Genomic DNA, 25914 nt, shown 5'->3' on the forward strand with positions numbered 1-25914 from the left:
CCGGCAGGGCCGGCTTGTTCCGTGGGTGCCCGGTTAGCGGCCCCGGGCGGGGGGGCTGCGCAGCGACCCTCCCCTTTGCAGCAGCCTAACTCCCGGCGGAAACCACTGCTGCCGCCGCCGGGGCCGTGGAAGAGGGGGAGCTGCTGCCCTTCAAACGCAGCTCTGGAGCAGCCGCTGAGCCCGTCTGCTCCTCGGGTGCCGCGCAGCCCGGCTCCGGGTGCCCCGCGCGCCCCCCCGCCGTCCCGGCAGCCGCTTCCTCCGGGACCCGCCGCATCGCTCAGCGCCACGGGCTCTCTCTGCGCCGCAGCCGCCCTGCGGGGCCGCTCCGGGGCCGGGGCCGTCCCTCGCCGCCGCGTCTCGGCCGGGGGGCGGCGGGGCCGCAGGTGGGAGCGGGCGGGGGGGGCGGGGCGGCGGCGGGCGGGCCATGGCGCTGGGGCTGGAGGAGGCCTTCGGGGCGGCGGGGGAGTTCGGCGGCGGGCAGCGGCGCCTCACCGCCTTCCTGGTGCTGCTGCAGGTGAGGCGGGCGGCGGGGGCGCCGGGGCGGGGCGGGGGGCGCCCGGCGGGCTGTCCCGGGGAGCCGCCCCGGGGAGCCGCCGCGGCCGGCGCTGTCCCGCTTCCGCGTCCCCCGCTGCGCTGCCGGCGCCGGGCGCCGCCTCGGTCGGTTTCGGCGCGTGTCCCGGCCCCGGGCTGCCCCCGGCCCCCGCGGCGGCCCCGCCCGGCAGCGGGCCGGGGGTGTGCGGCGCTGCCCGCCCCGCCGGGGCTCCGCGCCTGCCCCGCGCTCCCCGCCGGGAGACGGCGCCGCGGCGGGGGCCGGGGCTCGGGGCTTCGCCGCCTCCGGGCACCTGTCCCCGCTGCCCCCGGTGCCGCGTCCGTGCGCCGCTCTGCGGGGCTCGGGGCGGTGCGTGGCGCGGAGGGTGGGCACCGCCGGGGGCCCGGTGGGTTCTGTTCCTTTCGCCAGCTGCTTCCCCGGCCTCTCCCCCCCTCCGCGCGGCCCCGCCTGCCCCGCTTCTCCGAGCTCACGGCCCGTTTTCCTTATTTCTGCGCCCGCCTTGCCCGACCCCCGCCTCACGCGGGGCGCCCCGGCAGCGGCAGGACGGGCAGCCCGGCCGCAGCCGCAGGATTTAGACCCCCCGCGTGGGCGGCGGTGCGGGGCCGGGGCCGGCCGTGCGCGGTGCCCCCCGGCCCGCCGCGCTCCCCTGGGCGCTGCCCCCCCGGCCGCTGCCGGTGCGCGTGGGTTGCGCGTAGCTTGTTCCTGCGCGGCCGCAGGGGACGCATCGCCCGGGGACCCCCGGCCCGCTGCCGGCAGCCAGCCGAGACGTAAAACCTTCCCGACCGTGGTGACGTGCTGAAAATCGCTAACGTATGGATATGCTTAAGGATAATTATGTTAGAAAAAATAAAATCACGTGCAAAGCCTAGAAGGCATTTAAAACATCTTGAAGTTGATGTTGATGAATAATATTCTCATAAGGATTTCTTTATGAAATTCGTCATTATTCCTGCATGTTCTAGTTTTCCTAATGATCAGCTCAAGGTTTCACTTTCTGCAATGGGAAGAACTAGCAGAGATTTTAACAAATATCTTGGATTTTTTTTTGTTTTTGACTTATCACTACCAGCTGTATTCTTTCAGCACTGCATGTAATTTTTTTTGGCGGTAATAATAATAATTATTATTATCTAGGTGTAAGCATTAGATCTTAGCTATGAAACTGATGAAATTCTTACAATGTTCCTTCCCTGTGCCTGGCTACAAAGCTGCAAGAACAAACTGAACAACTTTGCAACAGGGAGGAGGGTGCCGAGGTGAAGCTTTCCCTGAAGGTTCCCTCTGGAGTGGTGCCTGCAGCTCCCAGCTGCCCGCGTCACATCTGGGGATGTAATCGCAGTAGACTGCGTTCTGTGTTTGATGCTGGGTAAAGGGGAATCGTTAGTTTAATGAGCAGCTCACAGTATTTGACCAGGTCTCCTTGGGATTGTTTAGGGTAAATGACTGTGTCTTGTTTTAAGATCTACGTGGCTTGTCAGTCGATGCTTATTGTGCTCGTGGGAGCTGTACCTGACTATCACATAGACCAAGAGGGAATTCCAGCGAGCAGAGCCGAGCTGGCCAAGCGTATCCATTTTGCGGACAACTTCACATCTATAGTAACTGAGGCAAGTACTTCTGTCGCACCTACTGCTTCTTTGTTCTTGTGCAGGATGTGGCGCTTCTAAAAGCTGACCGGGGCTTACTGTAATGGAACCCGCCCATCTGGCTCTTCCATTTTATTACTATTTTTAAATCTAAAAGTCTATGACTAAAATTACTGGTTTAGCTTTCCTGGTGTAAATCTGTAACTCCTTAATTTAGGCTAAACTTTCTTTGTATTATTTGTTTTCAGTTTTCTTTACCTTCGTGTGTTTTAGGAAGTTGTTACTAATGAAGAATGATTGTGTCACTACAGTTTATAACCCTGGAATTTAGGATGAGCTCCTCCTAATATCTGTTTTCTACCAAGAAGAGTTTGTCATGCCTGCACAATCTGCTGGGCGCATAAGCTTTACCATGAGTTCTGTTAGTTTCTCACAGAAGACGCATCTGAAACTGTAAAACTAGAATGAAAATGAAACTCACGCACGACGTGTCTGGGTATTTTCACATGTGGTGAGAGTGGGAGATGGAAGAGATGGAAGTTTGCTGAGTGGGACAGAAGCTTGACCCTTCATCCTATGCCTTATGAATTCCATACAAGAGGCTGCATTTGCTTTTCCCTAGTCCCTGGGCTGTAATCACTCAGGCCAGTGTGAGTGACCTCAGCATCGCTGCCAGTGCCAGAAAAAAGACTGCGTGGGTGGCGTGGCTTGTAGCGTGAACTGTCAGAGTTCTGCTGATTGAATTCTTAGAGTGGTTGTCAGTCAACTTGTGTAAATACAACAGGTTAGGACTTGGTGTAGCCGATGCCAAAGTTTTTGTTTCCTTCCCGTTATCCCAAATGTGACTGTGTAATGTTTCTCTTGGAAAAATGTAGTGACTAGACGTGAGAAGGAATGGTGCGATATTGGATCATAACCTCTGTCAGAGACAGATTTTTTGATTAGCCTGTCTTCCAAGATCACCCTTCAATTTCAGACTCTCAGCAGGATGTGTGATACAGAGTAGTGCTTAATTTATAATCACAGATCAGATTTTAACTAATACTGTGTTTTTAAATGTAGGAGTCAGTGTTACAATTTCCAAAATATGTAGTAATTCTCAAGACTTATCAAAACAAATCTATGTTCCCATGCATTTTAGTAATTTTATTTTAAATTTTGGGGTTTTTTTTTAATTGTTAATAGTATCTTTTGTGGAATCTTTAGATGCTGGCCCACATTTTGCTGTGTGCTAGTGGTCTAGTAACTAAATCAAACTGTCATGGGGAGTTAGAGCTGAGAGGATGTCTGGTTTTGTGATAGCAAAATTGGCAACGTTTTTGTTGGCAAGTTGCAGTGAATTTTGACAAATATTTAACAAATCCCTTTTGTGCAACTGAAGTAGATAGATGCATTCTTTTAAAAGTTACATTCTTCATGCACTATTATATCAGACTTGTTAAAATATGAGCATCTTCCAGCGGCACATGAAGCAGCAGAAGTCACAGTTTGCAGAAGCAATCTTCTCTCCTGTTCTATCCTGGGAGAGGAAGCTGCTTTTCTAAAGTTTATCTCCTTTATTTTGGTGATGGAGCATAAACTTAAATATTTTCAGTTGTCTTCTGGTTTGGCAGGGGCACTGTTCTTCTCTGGAGCTCAGCAAAACTCCAGAGCAGCTCTTCAGTTCTGCTTCAAAAACTGATCGGCATAATTAACTTTGGCGTAACTAAGATTTTGTAAAGAACAGCTCAGGCCTGGTTCATGGACAATACAGCTGTTAGAATTGTGTCTTGGTCTGGCCTCAGCTCAGTCCCCTGCTTTAACAAGTGACGGTGCTTAAGAAGGTGAGTTCAGAAATGTTTTACGTTTGGTGTAGAAATGGTCGTTTACCTTTCAGAAGTTGATTTTTACAGCCATATCCAGGAGCAAAAAGTTGTTTTCTCTCTTGAATCAGCCTGAAACACTGCAGATGAGACCAGGGAGTTTGGCATTTGTGTGCTGTGGAGTGCTAGGATGGAGAAGAAGGACTTCTGTCAGCAGTGCTCTGTGCCTTGGAGAGCACATGCTGTGATATTTTTATACTTGAAGTTTCCTGAGGATTCGTGCTCAGGAATACTTTAATGAAATCAACTCAAAGTTAAAAAACTGTAAGTTCTGGGGCTACATCTTTATCCGAAGTGATAGGGTAGAATCTTCTACCCAGTGGGGTACGGTAGAAACCAGCTGCAAATGCTGCTGCTGCACAGCAGTTTTACTGTCCCAGAGTATCCAAAATTCCCCAAAACTCTGAAGTGCTGGAACACTGGCTACATTGGACTAAAGAAGGAGTCCTGTGAAGGCATTGAATCTTGTCCTGCTCCTGCAGCCTGTGTCTTGCAGGCTGCTGGATGGGTAGTGGGTAGAGCACTGGTAATTGGTGGGTTACTGGGTGGATGGAGCTGTGTTTTCTCTGTACTTTGCCAGTATGTGAATTCTGATTGAGTAAAAGCATATGTTTCTTGGGATTGCTCTGATTTAAGTTTCAGTAAATTCCTAATATTCTTTGGGGATCTGTATTAATTCAAGGCAGACGCTTCAGGGCTTAAATCCTAGTATGCTGTGCTGGATCTTGGTCATGGGCCTCTTCCCTTTGGTGTTTCTTTTTTTTTTTTTTTAACCTTCTACTTAAAAAAAATCAAATGGGATTAGGATCCTTCTTCCTTTCCCCAAAGGACATACTGCATATGTTGTTTAAAAAGTCAGTGTGATGCTCATCCAATTTTTTAAGGTAAATTTTCCAGTAAATACACTGGGAGTTACTTGAAATACTCAAATAAGGATTGAATATTTCTTTGGGTAAAGCTTTGCACTGAATTAGTTAAATTCTTTCCCTGGAAAACCACTTAGGATTTTCTGATTGCCATTCTTTCCCAAGTTCATGATGTCAGCAATGTCTGTAATCTCAGCAGTGCGTTTCTGTGAGTGCTGATTCTCCTTGTTTGTAGCAGAGGGACTGCACAAGCTGTCTGTGTGCCTTCCCCCGTCAGGAAAATAGCGTAAGGTTCGTTCTGATTTCAACCCACTGTCTGTTCATTTTCTTCTTTCCTGACAACTCTTGATTATGCTGCCACAGTTTAGCTTTTGGATGAGGTAGAAAATTTATTTTGTAAAGAAACCCATCACTTGTTTCTAACTTCTGTTTGATGGTAAATTTATATGCACAATAAGATACGAAAATATCAATGGGTAGCTAATAAGTAGTTCTTAGAGCTTTTATAAAACAAGGAGATGTTTCCCTAATCCCTTTCTGCTTCTCTTCAACAATTCAACATGTGTATGATGAGGAAGGGCACCAAGGATTACTCGTGGTTCAGGAAACATAGTTGCACAGCATTAACTCTTAAGTACTGCAACAGTGAACGTGCTATTCTTGTTAATGAATAATTCTCATTACCTGTTCATTGAAGTAGCTAAGCTTGTTCGATGTGGAAATGGCTAAGCTGTTAATAATTTAGACTTCCCTTGTTTTAATAACTTAAGATAAGTTGCAGTTGCCTTGTCAAAGCCTGGGTATTGGGGTGCAACTAATTGTACTTTCCAAGTTGAAAGCTTATAATGTAATGAAACTGGGGGGGGAGGAGACAGTAGAGAGGAAAAAAGGAGGAAAAAAATATGACTACTGTTGGCTTCCCTATCAAAAAATGTGACAAAAATTTTAATAGGATATAAAGCTAGAAGTGGGAAATGGCAAGACAAGAATTTTGATAATTTTTTATTATTTTTGAGGAAGGCAGCAGCTTGGTGTTAATACTTTTAATGATAAGGAGATTCTTTTTTTTTTTTTTACAGTGGTACCTAATCGAACAAGAAGCCTACAAAGTAAGCCTTGCATCATCCCTATTTTTTGCTGGATTGCTTATCGGAAATATTACATTTGGTCCTTTGTCAGATAAACTGGGCAGGAAACCAGTGTATATCTCAGGTAAGATTGTTAAAAGGTTTTTCTTAAGCATTTTATGTGGATAACATCATCCTTCTCTTTTCTGCCTGTGGGCCATCCTACCAGGAGGCTGGCCGTGGGTCACCTGCTGTGTCATGCTACCGAGTCAATGACCTGTATAAACACTTTGCTTGGAGTGGAGCAGCACTAAAATGGTTAGTAAGAGTGTGCTGAGCGGCACAGTGGTCACTGGAATATCAATGGGAGAGGAAAAATAACCTGCTTTTGCTATGACTGTCACTATTGGAGCACAGTACTCCACACATTGCCTAACCATATTGTTCCCAATAAAAATAATCCACTTTTTTTTGGAGGGGGTAGGAGAGAATGATTTACCTAAACATCTTGAGTGGGTTACTCATGTCCTGGTGTTTGTTTTCCAGCTGTGTTTGCAGCCAAAGCGTCTTTTTGTTTAATAACATTGTCTCAAGGAAACATCGCCTTTGGCATTGCAGACTTCCAAGTGTGTGACTTGAAAATGGTTGTAATTTTCATATGGTGTGATTTCAGAAAGCCAAGTGTGAGAGATTAGAGACAAAAGAGTGCTATAGAGTGCTCATTCAGGAGTAACTGAATGTGGTTCCTGCCTTTCTTCTGAGTTCAAGCTGTGCACCATAAGTACTAATTACATTTCATTCTCTCTCTACAGGTCTGTTTTTTGATGTCATTTTTGGGTATGTCACAGCATTAGCTCCGAATTATGACACATTTGCAGTTTCACGGTTTTTTGTTGGAATTGTGAATGGTGGAATGTCTCTTGTGTCTTTTGTCCTAACACAAGAATATGTAGGAAAATCATTTTGGTCATTTACAGGTGGGATTTGGGAATATTTAATTATTATTACTGTGCCACATGTTGTTCTATCAATACCTTACATTTTATATTTGTACCAAGTAAAGTCAATTTGTAGAATAAGTCAAATAAGTGTGATGTTATTCATCCAGGTTCTAATTTCTTTGGGAAGAGTGCCTGAATAAGGAACATGGGATTGAGTTTGTTTGATAAATAACAAAACTGAGCTTTTGGAGTTGGTACATTGATTCCTAAAATTTCTCAATTTGTACAACTGCATTACATTTTAAAAAAAATATGTTTAGGCAGATCCTGCCAACTTCTGAACGATGCTGCATGGTCTTTTGGGAAGACATTCTTGGAAGTCTTCTTGGAAGCTTCCCTGCACCACAAAATGACTTAGTGCCTGGATAGTGTTTTTTCCACTGCTGAATGTACTGATCATCCAGTATTTTCAAATGTCCTTTTTCGTATGCCACTGCCAAGACTTAAAATAAATTTAACGCTTGCACGTCAGACTGTTGTAAAGCTGGAGTAGCTCAGACTGTAACACTTTTCTGGCTAGCACCACATGGGGAAAAACTTGGTCCAAATGCTGACTTGCTGTGGCTGTAAGCATGTTTTTCTCATTTCTTCAGTTACCTCATTCCACTGTTTTTCTTATTTCTTCTCTGGACTTCTGGGGATGTATGAGACAGTTGTGGTGTAGTTATAGCTTTTCACTATTTTTTTTTTTTTAAGTACTGAATTTTCTTCTCTTGGGTTCGCTTTGTTGACTCATGCCCTCTCTCTCTCCCACCCCTCCTTCCCCCTTGCCCTGTTGTCTCTTTCTGCTCCCCCCAGCATTTCTCCCTGCAGGGCCAGCCTCCTGACGGACCGAAGAGCCAGTCTGCTTCCTGCTGCTTTTGCTCTAGGTGCTTTATTCTAGTTCTGCTCAGCTGTTGGGAAAGAGGTGCTGAAAAACTGCTTCAGACCCCCTGATGAGAGGGAGCTGCTGAATGCAGCTCAGCAGTATTAAAGAAGCTCTCTTAGGTGTTGGCTGTGAGCTAGGCTTTGTGGGCAATAGCTGAGAATTTCTGGGTTAGTACAAGACCCATGCTAGTCTGCAGAGGGTTTGCTGTTAGGCTTTTGGAGTTCAAGTTGACCCCATATTTTTAACGTTTTTATTTATGCTTGTTATCGGAAGTCTGTTGTAATAAACTTCTGGCTTGCAGCTGTTTCTGTACTGAACTCGGTCCTTTTACTTTTATAACTTCCAATTTCTGTTCCAGCCTGCCACCTCTATTCAAGATTACTTTAATAGACCTAAATAAATCACTCACTCTCAACACTTCTTCCTGTCCTTATGTTTTCTCCTTAGTCTGTAGGTTCCTGTTCATTTCTTGCTCCCTCCCATGTATCACCCTTTAGAAAAAGTGACACCCCCCCCCTACATTATACAAAGGTATTCTTCATTGGGTTTGCTTAATATATTAAGCCAGCTGGTTCACAATGCCATAAAGATATCTCACAAAATTGCTCTTTTATTTAGGTATATCATAGGCTAGGAATTTCAGGCTTCTGCTTAAGATTTTTTTTTTTCTTTTCCCAGTGGTTTCTGTAGTCACCATTTTGGTCTTGTATTTTTTCAGGTTCATTAACTAATTTGACATTTGCAGTTGGCATTGCTGTTTATGCGTTACTGGGTTACTGTGTAAGAGAATGGCGCTACCTTGCCTTGGTATCGAATACTCCAGGAATCTTCTTCCTCCTCCTTTCTTTGTAAGTGGTTCACCTGCATGATAGTGATAAGAAAAAATACTCAGCAATTTAACAGTTACTTTTTCTTGTAATGACATTCAAGAGAGTGGTATAAACAAGGATGACATTTTTCTGTATGCTTTTGTGAACCAAGCAAGAGGAAAAAATCATACTGTGAAGGAAGAAGCGGTTTTAAATGAAGCAGAAGGTCAGGGTTACCCAGAAGACAAGCTTGTGTTTCTGCATGCTGTTACAGTTGTGGTGGCCAGCATTGCAAAGAGCAGCTGTGTGCCAGCTGTCCAATAAAACTCAATTACAAATCCGCTCAGGGAAGGGAAGGCCTGCCAGAGGCTGCAAGCTGGAGCATCAGCCAGGAACACTGTCTTCTGCCAAGGAAGGGCTTCAGCGCCTGAAAAGTTTTGGAAGTGATCCTAGAGGGATTTTAGAGTTTCTTTCTGTGAGACGCATGCAAAGGGAAATAAGTGAGAGCACTTGGAATTGCCTTTTTAGCATGATACACTATGTGTCTGCCTGTTTTTTGAGGTCCCTTATGTCTATTCCTAGCACTCACGTGCTTGGGTGCCCCATTTAGAATTCCTACATGGACATTACCATAAAAATGATTATGAAATGCATCAGTATTCAAGGAATTAAAAGTGCTAGCTTTGTCTGGCCTGTGTTGTTAAAAATACTCTTTTAACATCCCAAGTAACACACCTCGTATACTTCTGATCACTAGTTAAAGCTGTAGAAGAAATAAAATAATTAGTGTAGAAGGTTGTCTACACGCTGTTACAGGTTGTGTCTAGCGTACAGCACAGATAAAAATCAGAAGCTTTTATCTTTTTTTTTTTTTTTTTTTAATTTCAATTACTTTTTAGATAGATCTGCTCTTGAAATGAATTCTGCTAAAGAATACACAAAAAATACACCACCACCATTCCACCACCCCTTTCCTGTAGTCAAGGAAAACAAACCTCTGGGCTGAGGAAAGAAGTTCTGCATAATACATTTTCCTTTATGGTGTTCTGTTTCTGATAGAAATACAATTCCGCCAAATACTACATATACTGGGATCCTCTGAAGTAATGAAAGTTAAGTTTGTTGTAGGGTGTATGTTTCTGTTTGGAGTACCAGAATAAATAAAGGTTCAGTTAAAGATACTCCATTCTTTATTTTATGGCTTGTATAAAAGCAGGAGCATGTGCTACAAAGTGGAAAAAACAGGAATCACAAACTGAAGTTGTGGTAAGCAAGGATATTCTGATTATACTTGGGAAAAGAGACTTAAAGCTTACATGGGCAGCAGCGAGCTGCTGGAGCCTGATGGGTAATTCCCCAGTAAGGTTTCTTTCCTCTTCACTCCAACTCAGAGCCCCTCTCATAATGGAGAAGCTTGAAATAAACTTTGTGAAAACTGTCTGGACTGTTCAGATAATTGGGATTTGAGGTGTTTCCTGGATAATGCTAGTGTAGCATTTCCCAAGAAGTCAGTTCAGCAGAAGTCAAGATGTAGATTTGAACTCCTCTAACATAACTGAGTGCTTTGTCAACCATCTCCAACAATGCTTCTGTAAGTTTAACTGTATTATCAGAGTACATGGAATTTAATATGCAGAACAGTGCAAATAGAATGTTTTTCTCTGAATTTTGCATTGGCACTTTTTTAACGTATTGATTTACAAAATGGAAAGATTGACTTTAGTACTGTGTTCATAGGAATGAATTTGTCATTATTGATTTTTCTGTTCTTTCCTGTTAGTATGCTCCCAGAGTCACCACGATGGTTGTATTCCCAAGGGAAAATGGCAGAAGCTGAAGATGTGTTGCAATATATTGCGCTTGGTAATGGAAAAGAGAGATTAAATCTAAAATTAAAACCAAGCACAGGAGCTTTGAGAAAGGATGAATCAGCACCTGGTATTCTAAACTTAGTAAAACACCCAGTCCTTCGGTGGCGAACCATCATACTGATGTACATCTGGTACGTAGTAACAAGACACCGAGATGCTGTGAATGAGTCAGACATGAGGAAAAGGTTAAACTTTTCATCTTTTTATTTTAAAAATTCTGCCCTCAAAAACTAAATCTTAAGTTTATCAGTTGATGGCAGACGATAATAATCTAAAATTATGTGTTGTAAATTTGATGTTTCACTATTACTGCTGTCGGGTTTTATTTTCAGTGTGTTACTAGGAAACTGCTTCAAAACCTACCAAGAAGCAATCTGGTGAGAACATAAGATTTACATTCAGCAAAGTGAGAAGCTGAAGCAGAAATTACTGAAAGGATGTGTATTTGAACCAGTTTTAGGAAGAAAAGGACTGCCTTGATTAGACAACAGTAGAAATCTGGTTTAAGAATAAGCCTTTGGAGCCCAGCAGCACATTACGCGGGTTCAGTGGAGGAAAACTGTGGACAAGATAAAGAACAGATTGCATAGATTTATATTAGGTGCTGTCTTTAAAAGTGGTACAACTTGAAAAAGAACCCAACAAACACCCCGAAGCACAGGAGGATGTAACATAATAATATATTAGCAATAAATGGCAGTGCAGAGGGAACCCCTGGGGTAGGGAAGGTGTTGGTTGGTTGGTACAGCTGCAGCTGTTGCAAATTGGCTTGCAAAAGCTGCTGGAGGAATGGCTCTTTTCCAAAATGCCAAAACCAAGATTTCCCTTTGAAGTTTGATGTCATTTGAGATGATTGTCAGGATGTAGATGAGAAAAGTCATTAGTTTGATGTGTGGGTTAAGCAGAGATGTGCAGAATGTGGGAGAAGCGGCAGGAACATCTTTGCTAAGTAGGACCTTTCCAGAAGCATCTTAAGACTCTTAAAGTTGCTGGTAAGTTAATACAAGTAATTGTGGTGATGAGAAATTACACAAAGGTATTCTTACTTTCTGGAGGAAGAGCTTGCAGCACTGTTTTTCTATCTCAAACCCTGTTAAGATGCAGTGCATGGAGCTGTTGGAGTGGTGTCAAAGCAGTTGTCACCCAGCCCCTTATGCTGTTGTTCAGGAGCTTTTGGCATCACCCTCACCTGTGACTGACTGAGGACATAGTTCTCCCTGTATCAGGGAAAACTTTCCTTTTCCACATCACTTGGCCCCGATTCTGCTTGGACAGTAAAAGAATAGTGGGGAACAGGCAAAATGTCCTTGTAATATCTGGGGCCTTTCCAACCCAGTGTGGTTTTTGTCAGGTGGGGGTGTGGAAGCTTAGTTCTTTCCAAGGGAAGTGATAATAGTTTTTTGGGGAAGCCTTCCCTAGGGTTGGGGAAGACACTTAGTCTTAAGCAATGGATGTACATAGAATTTTCTTTCATAGGATTGCTTTGCAACAGTGAAGCATTAGCTGCTTACAGCTAAGCTTACTAGATTTGCTAAATAACCTACGAAAAAAACCCTAAGCCAACAGAAAATTCTGAAAGTTATGCTGTAGATGTATATGAGCACTTGTTTTCTTTCAAGAAGTTTCTTTCTTTAAATAGGAACCGCTCACTTTGCCTTGTTTCCCTTTTGGGGGGAGTCAACAGTTCTCTTCCTAGAACATAGCTAATCCATAACACAGCCCAATTTACCTTTTAAATACTTCCTTAGCCCTAAAGATTAGTTGTGTTAGTAATATAACTTTTATGGTTATTTTTAGGTATGCCTGCAGCTTTGTGTACTATGGACTAACTTTAAATGCTGGTGAATTAAGAGGAAATCTGTATTTAAATGTGGCTCTTTCTGGTCTTGTAGAAGTTCCAGCATTTCCTCTGTGCATGTTTTTTATTGAGAAATCCTGGTAAGAAAAAAATATTTCCTAGTTTTCTGCATATATTTGTAGATAGCTTAGAAAAAAAAAAAAGCATTTTTCTCAGTAAGATACTTCTGTTTTTTTAAACAGTGTTGATTCTTTGGGGATTTACTGCAGGGGTTTCTGTAGTTGCTATGGAAATGGGACTCTGATTTTCTAACTCTTTTTTTAGTTTTGTTCATCTTTTGAATTACTCAGGAGATGAGCTTTTCAGTGATTAATGTTATTAAAAAAGTTTGGTCTTTATGGAAAGAATATGAGTATCCTAGTTAAGTATCTATAACATATATCTCTTAGACCTGTTACTCAGAACAACTTATTTTTGTACTGCATACCAACTGCAGTTGAAAGCAATTTCTAGCATTGCTCATTTTTACTTAAACTCTTCAAACAAAACTCTGAAGTGAGAGTTGTTCAATTTTCATTAAGGCATGATAGGTGTCCCTGTATTTTCATATTTTCAGTGTATTTGGAGGCCATGCTTTATGTGGGTACTTATTTTCAAAGGCCAAACAGCCTGGCAGCCCAGAGCTACTCAGGGTTTCCTGCAACCTTCAGTTTTGAGTATTTTGTAATGATACTTTGGTCTCACTGAGGTCAGTGGCAAAAAGCTCATTTTCTTCAGTCAGGTGAGGATGTCACTTTTTGGGTTTTTTGGCAGTAAAAAGCTGTCAGCTTGGTCAAGATAAAAAGCAAAACAACTAGCCCAGCCTGCGCCCAAGCCCTACGTCAAGGACATACATTTAAACTACAAACCGCCCAAGTCCTTTTCTACGTTTTTTCCCCCCCATTGTAATTTGTCAAGCTAACTGTAAATGTCAAGCTTTCGGTTTCCTGAAGTAAGGATATGTGTTGTTTTAGGTGCTTAATGCAAAACAGAATGTGACAAGCCAGCTGCTCTGTTTTCATTCAGTTTTACTGAGCAGTATCCTTAAAGTATAGATTCTTTGTTGCAAAAAAATTTAGAAGATTTTAAGAACAAGTATTGTACATTTGTTGTAGATAAACTGTAGTTCTACAAGTATGGGCTAGTAGTTAGAAGTAGCTGTGAAAGTTCAGGAAGTAACAAGCATGTGTAGTATTTCTACATGCCTGCAAACTGTTACTAAGAGTTACTTGTGCTCCTTTGCAAATAATTATGAAATATTTAGGTATGGCAGATGTAGAGATGGGCTGGTGATTTTCTATCCTGTCATCTTCTCTTTTAAAACACCAGGCAGTAGAAACAGCCTTTGCTTATTTCTATGTGTATACTATTAGACAGAAAAGCATACAAAATAAGTTTTACTGTGTGTCATAAATGCATATGTTTATGCAAAGCTGTAGAAGAGAAATACAGATTAGGAAGCATTAGAACTACATTTGTTTGACTAATATTAATTTGATCTTTGTGTGTATGCACTGAATACCCTTTTGATGACAGGGCCCATTGCCTTGCTTAGTATAGAGAAGAAAAAAGTCTGTGAGTTCTTGTTGCTGAAATAGATGGGTTCTTCTCAAGGCTACAAATTCAATAGCTTAAAAGTCAAAACTTGGCTAGAAATAGGAAAGATTTTGTGGGAGGACTTCAGTACACAAAATTAGGAAAATAATGCAAGATTTGAAGCACTTACCAAGATACAATAGACTTAGAACTGTTGCAATGCTGCTGTGTACTTTAGTTGGTATTTTGCAGACAAATTAAAAAAATACTAAAGGACTTTGTTTCCATCTTTTATCTGGGTGCTCTTTCCTTTTAGGTCTGGAAGACGTAAAACTATGACATCTTTCCTGGTATTTGCAGGATTAGCCTGTATATTTACTATGGTTTTACCAACAAATGCTGGTAAGTATGTACTGCTGCTAGAGTAGATGTTTGTTAATTTGGATAAAAGCTGACAAAACAATTTAGTGAGTATTTTGTGACAGAGTATTTCAGGGCCTAAAGCCCTGTCTGTTTATACCTCTCTCTGCTTCTGGGGCTGGTCAGGGAGTCAGGGTCTTGTCTATATTGCTTTTAACTTCCTGCATACTTTGACCCTGTTAATTGACTAAGCTTGTCTGACTGCAAGCCCGTGGCTCTTTGAAGGTCAGACCCAGCTATCGCATTCTGTCTGAAATACTGACACTGCATTCATTTATCACTATTAAGCAGTCAGCCTTAAAGTACTGGATTTAATAGCCAGACTGCAGTGCAGTGTAATGTTAGTTTGACTGGATCTTGACAGTGTGAGATGCTAAGCTTAATTTTACATTTGTTTTGGTGGCATGCAATATTTATAGAAAGAGGAACTGAAGTTTTCCTGAATTAGAAGCTAAATTAATCATTAAAAGACCCAAACCACTAAAAAGCTTTAAAAAATATTTCCTACTTTCAAATTAGAAATGGAGGTCAGAATTGCGATACGGAAGCCATGGGGATTGCAGGAAGCCTGCTGCCTTTCTCTGTCTCATGCTGTGTATTGTTGCACTGTGCAGTTGTGAGGACAGGTCATGGTAATGGTGGAATATCATCAAGTGTATTTCTTATCTCAAAAGATGTGGGTTTTTCTAACGTTGTCAGTAACATTCATGTATGCTTGGTTTTGTATTTCCACTTTTCATTCCATTTCAAATACAGGTTTTCCCTGATAATATTTATTTTAGCTGGTGAAAACTTAAGTCTACATGACACTAACAAATAGAAGTGGCTGCTCTCTGCTCCTATTTTTCTTAGGATCACTTCAGTGGAAGTGCTTTAGCCTTCACAGTGTTTTGACTGAGGAGCACGAGTGATGTGATTACAAGGTAGCCTTCTACAGGTTGTGTTTATCCTTAACAGTTACAAATACTGTCTGGCATCCATTTCAAATTGATCTCAGAAAAGTCTCAGGAAGAAAAACAGACAGATAAAATATCTTGTAATTCCATTTGCCATGCTTGTGTTAGTTCAAGTCCTCAGTTGTTTTGCTGCTCCTTCTATTGAGACGGTTTCTTCCTTTGTTCCAACAAGTTTGCTCTTTGTTCTTTTTATATATTTTAAAACGAACGGAAAGAAAAGCAGTAGCGACTGATCATGATAGGGTATTAATTTCTGAAGAGTTGGTGAATTTCAGGAAACCTCCCTTTTCCAGTTGACTTGACTTCTAACACTGTTACATCTTGCTTCACACTGTGGTAAGAGTAAAGCTGGTTCTTGGCCAAGAGTGATCTGTGTCATTTAAGGAGAAAAAAAAATCATCTCCAAGCATGATGAAGATGAGTCATTCTGGATGAAATGAGGATTATTGCATCTCTAGTCTGACCCTCCTATTGCTAAGGAGAACACTTCCTATGTTTGTCTAAGTCTGCATTCTTCTGAGCGATTGATAAGAATCCTTTATTTTATTACAAGGGATTTAAGATTTTAATGAGATATTGGGCACTTGTCTCTCATGTCTGTAATCTTCACTTGGTTCCTAAATAACTGCTAACTTGTGAATGAGAATCTGATCCAAGCAATTTGCCCTGTGGAATAAGCCAAGAACATTTCTGTTATTAAACATGTGCTGAATGTGAGACTAAAAATCTCTCAGTGTTAAGTAAAAGCTGATACATCCCTCAGCTCCCTCTTTCCTTATCACTTAAACTCATCAATTAATTCATGTGAGTATCAGATTAGAAGAAGGTGAAGGAGAGTGGCAGTGGAGAGGGAATGGAGCTGTAATACTCTTTTCTTTCAAAAGCTGATGTAAAGCATGAAGATACTGCATTTTGTGTCAGCTTTATGCTATAGCAAGCAAAGGGGACTTCTCACCTGGGGGTAACTAGATTTTAATTCTCTTTTAGATTTATCTGCTTGTGCTGAACACATCATAACTTCTTGTGACTTCCGTTGATATGCTTTCCACTGAAGAAGAAAAGAAAATTTGCAATTCTTTAAATCAGTTTTTTCTCAGCTCTTCTTAGTATTGGGTATTTCCTTTTGTGTTGAGAACGACCCTTTCTTAGTGGATAGTTTTTTTCTGAGGGAAATTTAAGGATTCCTTTAGTTTCAGTACTGCTTAAGTGAACTTATGCGCATTAAGATGACAGCAGGAGGGTGAATCTACATAATGACACTGCGAATGAGACTACTAATGGCGTTTATGGCATCAAAATGAAATCACAGACTAACTCATGTTCTAGGTGGTCTTAAACATCAGCACCATCTTTATCGTCCCCATGTCATTGTGTCGCCCCCCCCCCCCCCCCCCCCCAATTTTGCTTCTCTAAAATCCAAAGATCAATTAATGGAAGATTATCCCTTATTAATTAAAACTGAAATACATGAATTTACTAAGTACTTACAACTTTGCCTTTTACCAAAGTTTGAAACAGTTGCCCTGACGGTACTGTCTCAGGCGGAATTGTGTGCATACCACTGCTACTGGACGTCCAGGTGAAAGGGTGTTAGACAATATAGTAGAAGTGTTAAAGATGCTGCGTGGACCTGCTTGGCTAGACCTAGCAAATAACCTATAAATGGTGACCAGAATCCCCAAAGGAAAAGTGCATTCCTTATGCTAATGGCATTACAATTTATAGATATAAAGAAAATAGTGGATTGTTCTGCAAGAATTGCTAAAAATATGCTCCGAGACTGAGGAAAATGTAACAGCTATGTCTGGGCTTACTTACAGAAGGAAGCTGATGTGCAGTGAATTTCCAGTGTGCTTTTAATCCCGCAGTAATTCCCCACGTGGCCAGCCTTCAGCCTCCCCTGAGGGAGGGAACTTGGAGAAGACGGTGCACTCTAAATTGACTCATGAGCTTTGGAGTGCTAATTTCTCTGTCTAGACAGACTCTTTCTTCTGTTTTGATAGTAAGTCCAAAACTTCCCAAGTGCACTAACACTACATTTATAATACATGGCTATGCAGTATTCAATTGAAGTCTCCCTGGGAGAGAAACAGCTAGCTTTAAAACACATTTAAGAATTACACATCTCTTCTTCATCACTTCATGTTTGGTTGATGGAAGAAAAGGGATGTCCCAGCTTTGTGATGGCACCCAGCACAGCTCTGAGGACCAGGTTCACACCTTTCGATCTGGCAACTGTATGCAATATTCCAGTTCTTACTGAGCAACAGGCGAACTTGGATGACAATGCTGCATCTTTTTTGCATCAACTACAGAAATAACGGCAAAAATGCATCATACTTAAAGACATTAAATAAAGTTTCTGGATTTCAGTTTATGTACAAATGAATTTCTGCTTCAGTTGAAATAGAATCTGACTTGATCAGATTAATAGAACAGAGAATATTCAAGGGCAAAGTTAAAAGAAAAGCAATTGAGAAGCAGTCAGACTTTCCCATTATTTAATCAACATCATCTGATCCAAACTGAAACATGCTGAACGCGGTGCTGAGGAAGAGAACCTGAAATACAGCTGATCAGAGCACTCATTCTTTCTTCATGCTTAGGAGAATGTATTAAATTATCTTTGTATTAAAATGGGTGGTGCAAACATAACCAAAATCAGGATAATGAAAGCCAGGTTTCTTTTGCACTTTGAAAGATGCACACTTCAGTTTAGCCAACTAAACTCTGTCTGTTAGTAAACTGGGCTGCATTAGATTTACTCTTTCCAGTTACAAAGCTGTTGCATTTTAAGTCCCAACAGGATGTTCTTGAGGAGCAAATAAACTGTTGAGGTGAATCAAGTTCTATGATTTTAATCTAATAAATTATTTAAGGAAGCTATGTTGTCTGTGCTTGTCAAAAGATGTAGTTACTTGGTAAGGTATCCTGACTCTACAGCTGGAAGCGTTAGCCCTTCCATTTAGAGCTGTGAAAGTTTTATACTTTTCTAAAAAATAGGTCCTGTTTTCTTGGTCCTAAATATAATTTTATGTATCTGTTCTTATGCTAGCTCTTAAAATGGTTGGGAAGAACTGAGATACTGCTTTTGTGCTTGTAGTTAAAAAAATCTATGGATGAAACATTCTTTTTGAGTGATAGTCTGTTAAAAAGGACTGCATATTTTCAACATTGTGATAAAAAGAGAAAGAAAATGGACTATGTATGCTCACAGCTTGTTTTCTCTTTCCTGAAAGGTCTGCTCCTCAGTCCCACTTTGTTAGCTTTGTGTGGAAAAATGATGGTCAGCGCTGCTTTCAACATCGTGTATATTTATACATCTGAACTATACCCGACAGTACTGAGGTAACTTAACAGAGTTTCTGGGTAAATGACAATACTTTTCATGCACAAGTGTGCTTCAATATTTAACTGTAATTATTCTTACCTGAAATATCAGTATGAGTTCTTCCTGTAATTAAGGCAGCTTGCCAGGGCTTCTTCTGTTAGTCACACGTTTTGCACCAGCATGCTTTCCCAGGCTGTTTGTGGCAACTTCCTCTAGGTGTGAATCCAGAATAAAAATAAGAAGACCAACTTCTTACATTGCAATGGTAGGTGCCATATTTCTCATTTCTATTATTGATTTTTGGGAGTAAAATTACAGGGTGCAAAACCAAATGTAACAATGGGATGGAAGTGTATGCTAACTTAATAATAAATGGAGACGGTACAGCAAGGGCTATTTACAGTCTTATATACCTATATCTCCCATATGATTATGCTTTTCTACATCTTTGCTATTTAATTAAATATTCATAATGTAACTCATGTTAATAGTTTCTCTATGACAGTAATTTGCTTTACACCATTTAATTACTGAACAAGTGGGATAAACCCCTGGTTTATTTTTCACGGTTCTTACTAACTCTTTGTGAGGTTACTTTCTCGCCTGTTGTCCCAAGATAAACCTGAGATAGGAATATGTAATACCACACAGGCTTGTTCTTCTCACCCCCGTCCTGGTTCCACATGATTTTCTGAATGGTATTCTTAAGTACGTGTTCAGAATTTGAGCTCAAGAATAGCAGCTACAAAACTACTGCAAAAATTGAGCCTCTTTAGAGAAAGCAGCAAAGTTGGAAGCTGACGTGGAGTAGGAAGGCATTCTGGCTGGTAGATCTGTCCTATAGCATTGTAGAAGTAGTTAAGATGGTGACATATATCACTTGATTCCAGGATGCTGGGGGATTGGGGGGCAGGGGGAGGGTGTGACTCCTTGCATTGGCTTTTTTTTTCTCTTTTGAGGTTCACAAATTACCATATGTTACAGAGGCATAAAAGCCAGGCTTTGAATGCATGTTTTGTAATAGAACTTGTGAGGATGGAGGTGGATTGACTGTTTCTAGATACTAAGTTTGTGATTCTTGGCACAGGTTTAGGTTTAATATGCAAGTCCCAAGCATGCTGACTGAAATTGGATGTGGGGGTTTGTTTACGTTCTCCCTGCCCAAACTTTTGTATTCTTAAAGAATACAAGTAAAGGCCTTATTTTCTTTTTTTTCTTTTAGTGTGCATGGTTTTTGACTTTTTGTTTTCCTGTCCCCTCTGCTTCTCTGGAGTTGAGAAACAAGAGAATTAAATCTGAAAATGCTTTAATTTCTCAGCTTTTGCTTGTTTCAGTGTGTTTTCATGTTACACTGTCTTCCTGAGTTCCACTGACATTCGGTGCCAAGTATGTGACAGCTTATACCTAGCAGGAATTACAGCAGTGGCTCTGTGTGTTTGGAATTAAGTGTTTGTGATTAGGAAGATTTCAAATAAAAAAATAATCAAGTAAAGTGCTGCTTCATTTGAGAATCTGCACAAATATTCTGGCAAAACAGTAACTTTTTGCATCAAATATACAGACTGCTGGTGGAGAAAATGCAAGAATAAAGACAGTTTAAAAAATCAGCAACTGTATTAGACCACTCGTTTTAAATAATATATCAGACTGTAACATTAAACCATATGAAAGTTCCTCACGTGTGACAGTTTCTACGTTTAAAATGTTTGATATTTTTCTGGTAAAATTTAATTGCAAATATTACAGTTCATACGGGAAAAGCAGTGATGGGCAAGTGTTGAATTTAAAGCAAAACATCCCCATCTGGTGGCGTTTGCAAAGTTTTGTAGCGATCCCGGCATGGCGCTGACAGCAGCGCTGGGGCCTGCCGTGTGATGTCAGTGGAGAGGAGGTGGCATAAACTTTATTTTTTGTTTCCCCAATTGGATGTTTTGCAGAAAAAATAAATGTTTTCAGTATTAATGCTCCTTATTTAAACCTACTTATTACTTTAAGCATAAGGACTGTTAAGCATATTTTAAGTTAACTGGTATTGTAATGACAAATACGCCTCATGCTAGAAGTGGGGAGGTGCAGCAAGCTGGAGAAAATGTTAGTGCTTTGGGCTTTTTTTTCCGTTTTGATGTGTCTTTAAAATATCTCTGGGAGAACAAAACAGTTAAAAATAGAAAACATCACCACTGTGCATTTTGGACAGAAAGGAAGGTTGTCTTTCGGAAATAAATGTAATCGTAGCTCTAGTAATATAGATGGAAAAACAAACTCATGTTTTTTTAATGAGAAGATGGTTGCAAAATAATAACATCCTTGTGTGTGATGGGTGAAATCAGAGCGGGATCATTGGACTGTCTAGGATAGCTTTGGAAAGCTTATTTGCTTATTCTCATTGTGGAGAAACTATTGTATTTTCACATAATGGTAGTGGCGGTAGGTAAGTTTGTACTTCTTTGAAATACTTGGCCTTTTGATCTCTGACTTCCTTTGCAAGGAACTCTCCATAATTCTGTTGAACAGCAATCCTTGGTGAGCATAGTGCAATTTGAGAGCTGCCAGTGCCAGGAGCAGAGAAGCTTTTGCATTTGGGCAGGGCTGCAACCCGCTTACCAGGCAGAGCTGGGCAAGCAGTGCAGCTAGAGGAGTGCCACGTGGTATGCATCGCTTGTCAGGCAGCTGCAGCGGGACTAATTGGCTTGAACTAAGCCCCAGGCTGATGTGATTACCCTGGTTGTAGACCTGTTTTGGCTGGCATTAGTTCAGTGCTGTGCTCGGTGGGATGGTAGGAGCACATGCAGTCAGTCAGGTTTAGTAGGTCTCCTAGTAAGCGTGGTGGTAAACCTGGGGCAGTAAGGTCAGATAAGCTGTGGGTGGTCAGCTGTTGGCAGTGCAGCACCTCAAGGATGCTTACTAATAGTTCTTGGGTGATAACGCTTTTTTCCTCTTGCATACCATGGCGTTGTTCTGCACAACCCCAACTCTTGTTTTTTGGGGAGAAGAGCAGCCGCCATGAGCCAGTTCTTGCTGTCTCACAGATGACTGGTGCGGATGTCAGGTCCCTGAAGTGGCTGTTAAATACCATATTTAGGAGCAACGCAGAGATGGAAGATTTTTGCATTTGATCAGGAAACGAAAGACACTGAGGATTTTTGCAACTTCCTTTGAAGAGGATCCTGCTGTTCTAACCCATGCTTTGATTGTCACAGTCTAGATGAGATTGTTTTAGATTTGCCTGAAAACTGAAGTGAGCACAGAATTCAGCAGCCTCTCTAGTGATACATCTGGCCAAATGTTTCCAGGCTTCACACTGGCAAACATTTTCTCTTTGGAGGTGACTACTGACTTGTCCTCTGTGCAATCTGAGGTGGCAGAAGAGAGGCTGCTGCGGCAGCAGCTATTTCTTGGAGATAGCATTCAGATCCGATCCTGTTCTTCTGTCTGAAGATCCTGCCAAATTTTGAAATCATTCTCCATCCAGCACAGGGATGTCCAATGAAATTGCCACATATGGCAGGCTGGAAAACCTCTCTGTTTGTTAAAACTTTTCTCAAGGATTGCACAACAAGGTGGTTTTGCTAGGGTTTGAGAGGGTGTGATTTATCTTGCTAGCAGCTAGTTGTTACTTCAGAGTAACTGCTGGAGGTCTTTAAAAACCTTTGACGTGTTCATGCATGATTCATTTGTGTATCCTGAAACTATAAATCTTTCATCCTTTGTTTGAAACAGAAATGCTGGCTTGGGTGTCTGTTCCATGTCTTGCAGATTTGGGGGCATTTTGGCTCCATTTGTGCCGTCTATGGTAAGATTATTTTCTAGTTTTTATGTAACTCAGATTTACCGAATTATCTCAAAAAGACATTGCTGATTTTGTTACCACCTATATTCCTTGGGAAAAAAAATGTTTTTATGAAAAGTAACATTCACTGAACGTCAAGAATAAATGAACAAGATGTTTAAAAATACCTAGTATTTTATCCCTTTTGGAAATAATTTGAAGTTCTATATTGTGTTAATATTTCATCTGTTAGTGAAATGGTTGTCATATAACACATTCAGTACTGCGAAGGCTCCCTCGGTATCTGGGTTCTTTTAGGCCCGTAAAAGGAAGTATTCCTATGAAGCTGTTTCTATGAAATGACATTTATTTGGGTTCTTTGTTCTGCCAGTACATGGATAATAGCACAAACTGCTAAAGTGAAAAGTTGGAGTCTTTTGGTTTTGACTGCAGTTCATATGGATTATATATTTTAAGAGCAGGAAACAATGATGGGTTTTTACTATGTATTTTTAATTTTAGAAATCTCTTAGTCCTTCTGTACCGTTTGTGGTGTTTGGAATCAGTGGACTGTCAGCGGGATTCCTGACTCTCCTTCTGCCAGAAACACTAAATAAGCCAATTGCCGAGAGCATCGAAGATGTACAGAGTCCCAAATACCAAGTGCTTAAAAACGAAGAGGCAGAGTAATGTTTTTGTTTTGGCGTTTTTTTGTTTTTTTGTTTTTTTTTTACTGTAGCTTTGTTTTATTTTCCCCTCTATCTTACGTGAGTCACGATTTAGTGCATATTGGTTAGATTGTGCATGAACGAACAATGTGCATGAAGTTTTTAAAGCCATCTTTCTCATTCAGTGGAGATTAAATTTACTCTTTGGCTCTTAAAGATGAGTAAAGGCTAACAGCTTTCACCTGTATGTATTAAATCATATGTAAATGAGTACTATTTTGTTTCCTTAAAGGAAGACAAATTTTAGAAAGGTGGTCTAAAATAACTGGAGACAACACATTCAGCAAGATTACTGTGCTTTTACAGTAAAATAACTTGGCATATTTTTCATATATTGGATTATGACTTTTTGTCATGTTTTGTAGGGGAACATAATCTAAAATTAATATATATCTGAGGAAGTGTTTTATCCTTCATTAGTATCCTGGGTGTTAGAGGCATTTAAAATGTTTTCCTGTTGTTGGTAGCACTAAATAAAGCTTCTGAAGTGGGAAATGAAAGTTTTGATTGTTTCAACAGGTAGTAGAATAGAAAATGTGAAGTACGTTCCCCTAAATTTAGGAATGGCTTCCTGGAAGAATTACGGAGGGGGAGAGAATAAAGCTGTGTGTATGTGTGAAATTCTTATAAGAAAGGAATTGTTAGCTTAGAACGAAGCAGGTTTAGTGTAGATACAAAAGAATATGGGTTTCTTTTATGGCTTCTATTGATATGCTAGCTTGTTATTTATCTGGTAATTATTGTACTTAATCAGTTTAATTATACTACACGCTACTATGCTTTATTATTATGCCTAATACATAGTAAAACTGCATTCAGTTGAAATGGAAAAAAATAATTTTTGAGCTTTTTGAATATTGTTTCACTTACAATTAAAAAAAATCAATGAATTCTGGTTTTATAATTTGATATTAGCCTATAAAATAGGACAAGAAAAATAAGGCATGTAAACTGTTTTTCAATAATTATTTTCCTTCTGTCTGACAGGCAAACCGGTTAGAAGAAAACACTTAAGTTTCAGAATGTCTGTCTGTGGTGGAAAATGAAGCCTCCGTTGAGAAGGTGCTATACCAGTTGAAGGGCAGAGCCTTGTTCTATATATCTGACAGGAAATGTTGGAGGACTCATGTATAATGCTGTTTGTAGCATGTTGAACAGTTTTATGCGGAGGCAGATTGAGAAGATGGAAGAAGTTGATCAAAGCTTGTGAGAAAAGAGGTGACAAATCTGTGCATTAATTTAATGACTTACGAAAAGCATACTTTGGATGTTTGGACTTCTCTACGGTGTCTTAAAGTGAAGTATTAATTTATTTTACAAAATGTAATTGCAAGCTTCAGATTAAGCGATAACGTTGTAATTGAAGTTATGTGTATAATTTAAAATTTAGATGGCCTTATATATTCAGGCAAGCTGTAATCATGAAAAGTAACAGCATCCTGTATATGCTAATTTTCTCTTCAGGTTTTTTTGCCTCTAGATTACACTATACCTCACAGTGTGAAGAGACCAAAGATTTTTATATGGGTTGTTTGCCTCAGTATGTCTAGCATAAGAAACCTGAACAGGAGATTTGAAAGGGGAATAAATGGATTTTATTGTGGAGTAAATAATTTTTTAATACAGTTGTACATTAAAAAATATGTACTGTTTAAAAATAATACTATATTGGAAAATTTTCAGGTCTTTAAGAGGTGCATTTAAAGGACAGGATGAGTAACCTTTTAGACAAAGGTTATCAAATTCTAGCTGTACTTGTGGAACTAGAAATTATTGAACAGGAGTCATATATTGTATAATACATGTAATAATATGTAATCCTGTACATTTCATCTATGAATTGGAAACTCCTCCTTGCAAGGGGCAGTGTGTGTCTTTGGTTAACAGTTAATGTATTTACATTGGAATAGATCCATCACAAATATTACAGCCTTTTGATGGGCAACACAATTTTGTTATTAAAAAGAAAATTATTTAACATCTATATTGTGATTGCTGCTTTTTCCAGGATGTTTACCCAGGCTTTTTGAAGAATAATTGCATCATTTTGATTTTGGCCCTTAATGTAATGCATCTGGTATGAAAAGGTTACTGAAAGGCCTCTGATGTTTTGAGCAAGTTCCGTGGTTAAATAATAGTTCTGCAACTGAACATGCACACGTGCATAAGTACACACACGCATGCAGAGATAAGCACACACAGGTTGCTCTGCCTCACTGAAATCTGTGCTGTATCCATGCATGCTTTTCAGACAGCCTGATCAGGTCCCCAAGAGGTGAAAGTCAACTGGCAATCAGAACAACTTTTAGATAATGTTGACATACCAGTGGATTGCATGTGCATTTACTTAACCTCTGGGGCTGAAGCTTGATGACAAACAGCCTATAGAATATGCTGCAAACTTTTATCTTCTGATCATTTATTCATGATTTTTGTAATGTTTAACTTTCATGAGGATTAGAATTAAATTAGTGATGGTTTTTTTTTTCTGAATACTATTAATGCCTTCCCTTGCATTAACATTTATAACCACAGTGACTGATTATACCTCTTCAAAGGATAATTGGGTCAGCAGGGATATGGTAAAGACCAAGTTTTGTTACTGTTGACTTCAATTTTTTTATTACAAGAAATAAAATTTAGTAAGAAATAGAATGATATAAAGTTGTATTCCCAAAGCAGACACAAGACTCTGGAACAGGAGGATTGTAAAGGTACCATTATGTGGTCTATTTCTGCCTCCTGCCACATGTATCAGGCTGTATTAGAGCATTTTTCCTCTGCTTTTTATTCCACATTGTGAAAAACAGGAAACAAAGATAATTTAAATTTTGAACATGCTTATTTTTGCTTTATT

General features: G+C 40.5%; 1 protein-coding gene across 2 annotated transcripts; it reads left to right on the top strand.

The window, feature by feature from the left end:
- The first annotated feature begins 424 nt into the window (after positions 1-424).
- LOC119153693 (solute carrier family 22 member 15-like) lies at positions 425-25041 on the top strand. Of its 2 annotated transcripts, XM_037400443.1 has the most exons (12): positions 425-514; positions 2011-2157; positions 5944-6076; positions 6744-6908; positions 8519-8648; positions 10390-10611; positions 12278-12418; positions 14170-14255; positions 18469-18577; positions 22281-22353; positions 22852-23015; positions 24045-25041. In XM_037400443.1, the coding sequence occupies exons 1-12, from the start codon at positions 425-427 to the stop codon at positions 24055-24057; spliced, it is 1473 nt and encodes a 490-aa protein (XP_037256340.1). In that variant the 3' UTR covers positions 24058-25041. The 2 variants fall into 2 exon arrangements, with proteins under 2 accessions (XP_037256340.1, XP_037256341.1); XM_037400444.1 differs by lacking the exons at positions 425-514; positions 6744-6908 and having other exon boundaries at positions 1231-2157.
- Positions 25042-25914: the final 873 nt, after the last annotated feature.

The sequence above is a fragment of the Falco rusticolus genome, chromosome 9 (genome assembly GCF_015220075.1).
Source record: "Falco rusticolus isolate bFalRus1 chromosome 9, bFalRus1.pri, whole genome shotgun sequence".
Taxonomy (NCBI): Eukaryota; Metazoa; Chordata; class Aves; order Falconiformes; family Falconidae; genus Falco; species Falco rusticolus.

Coding starts and splice junctions, on each gene's coding strand:
- LOC119153693 (XM_037400443.1), top strand. CDS start 425: ATGGCGCTGGGGCTGGAGGAGGCCTTCGGGGCGGCGGGGGAGTTCGGC. Junction 12,419..14,169: donor TTTTTTATTGAGAAATCCTG/GTAAGAAAAAAA, acceptor CTTTCCTTTTAG/GTCTGGAAGACGTAAAACTA. Junction 18,578..22,280: donor CTATACCCGACAGTACTGAG/GTAACTTAACAG, acceptor TGTTTGAAACAG/AAATGCTGGCTTGGGTGTCT.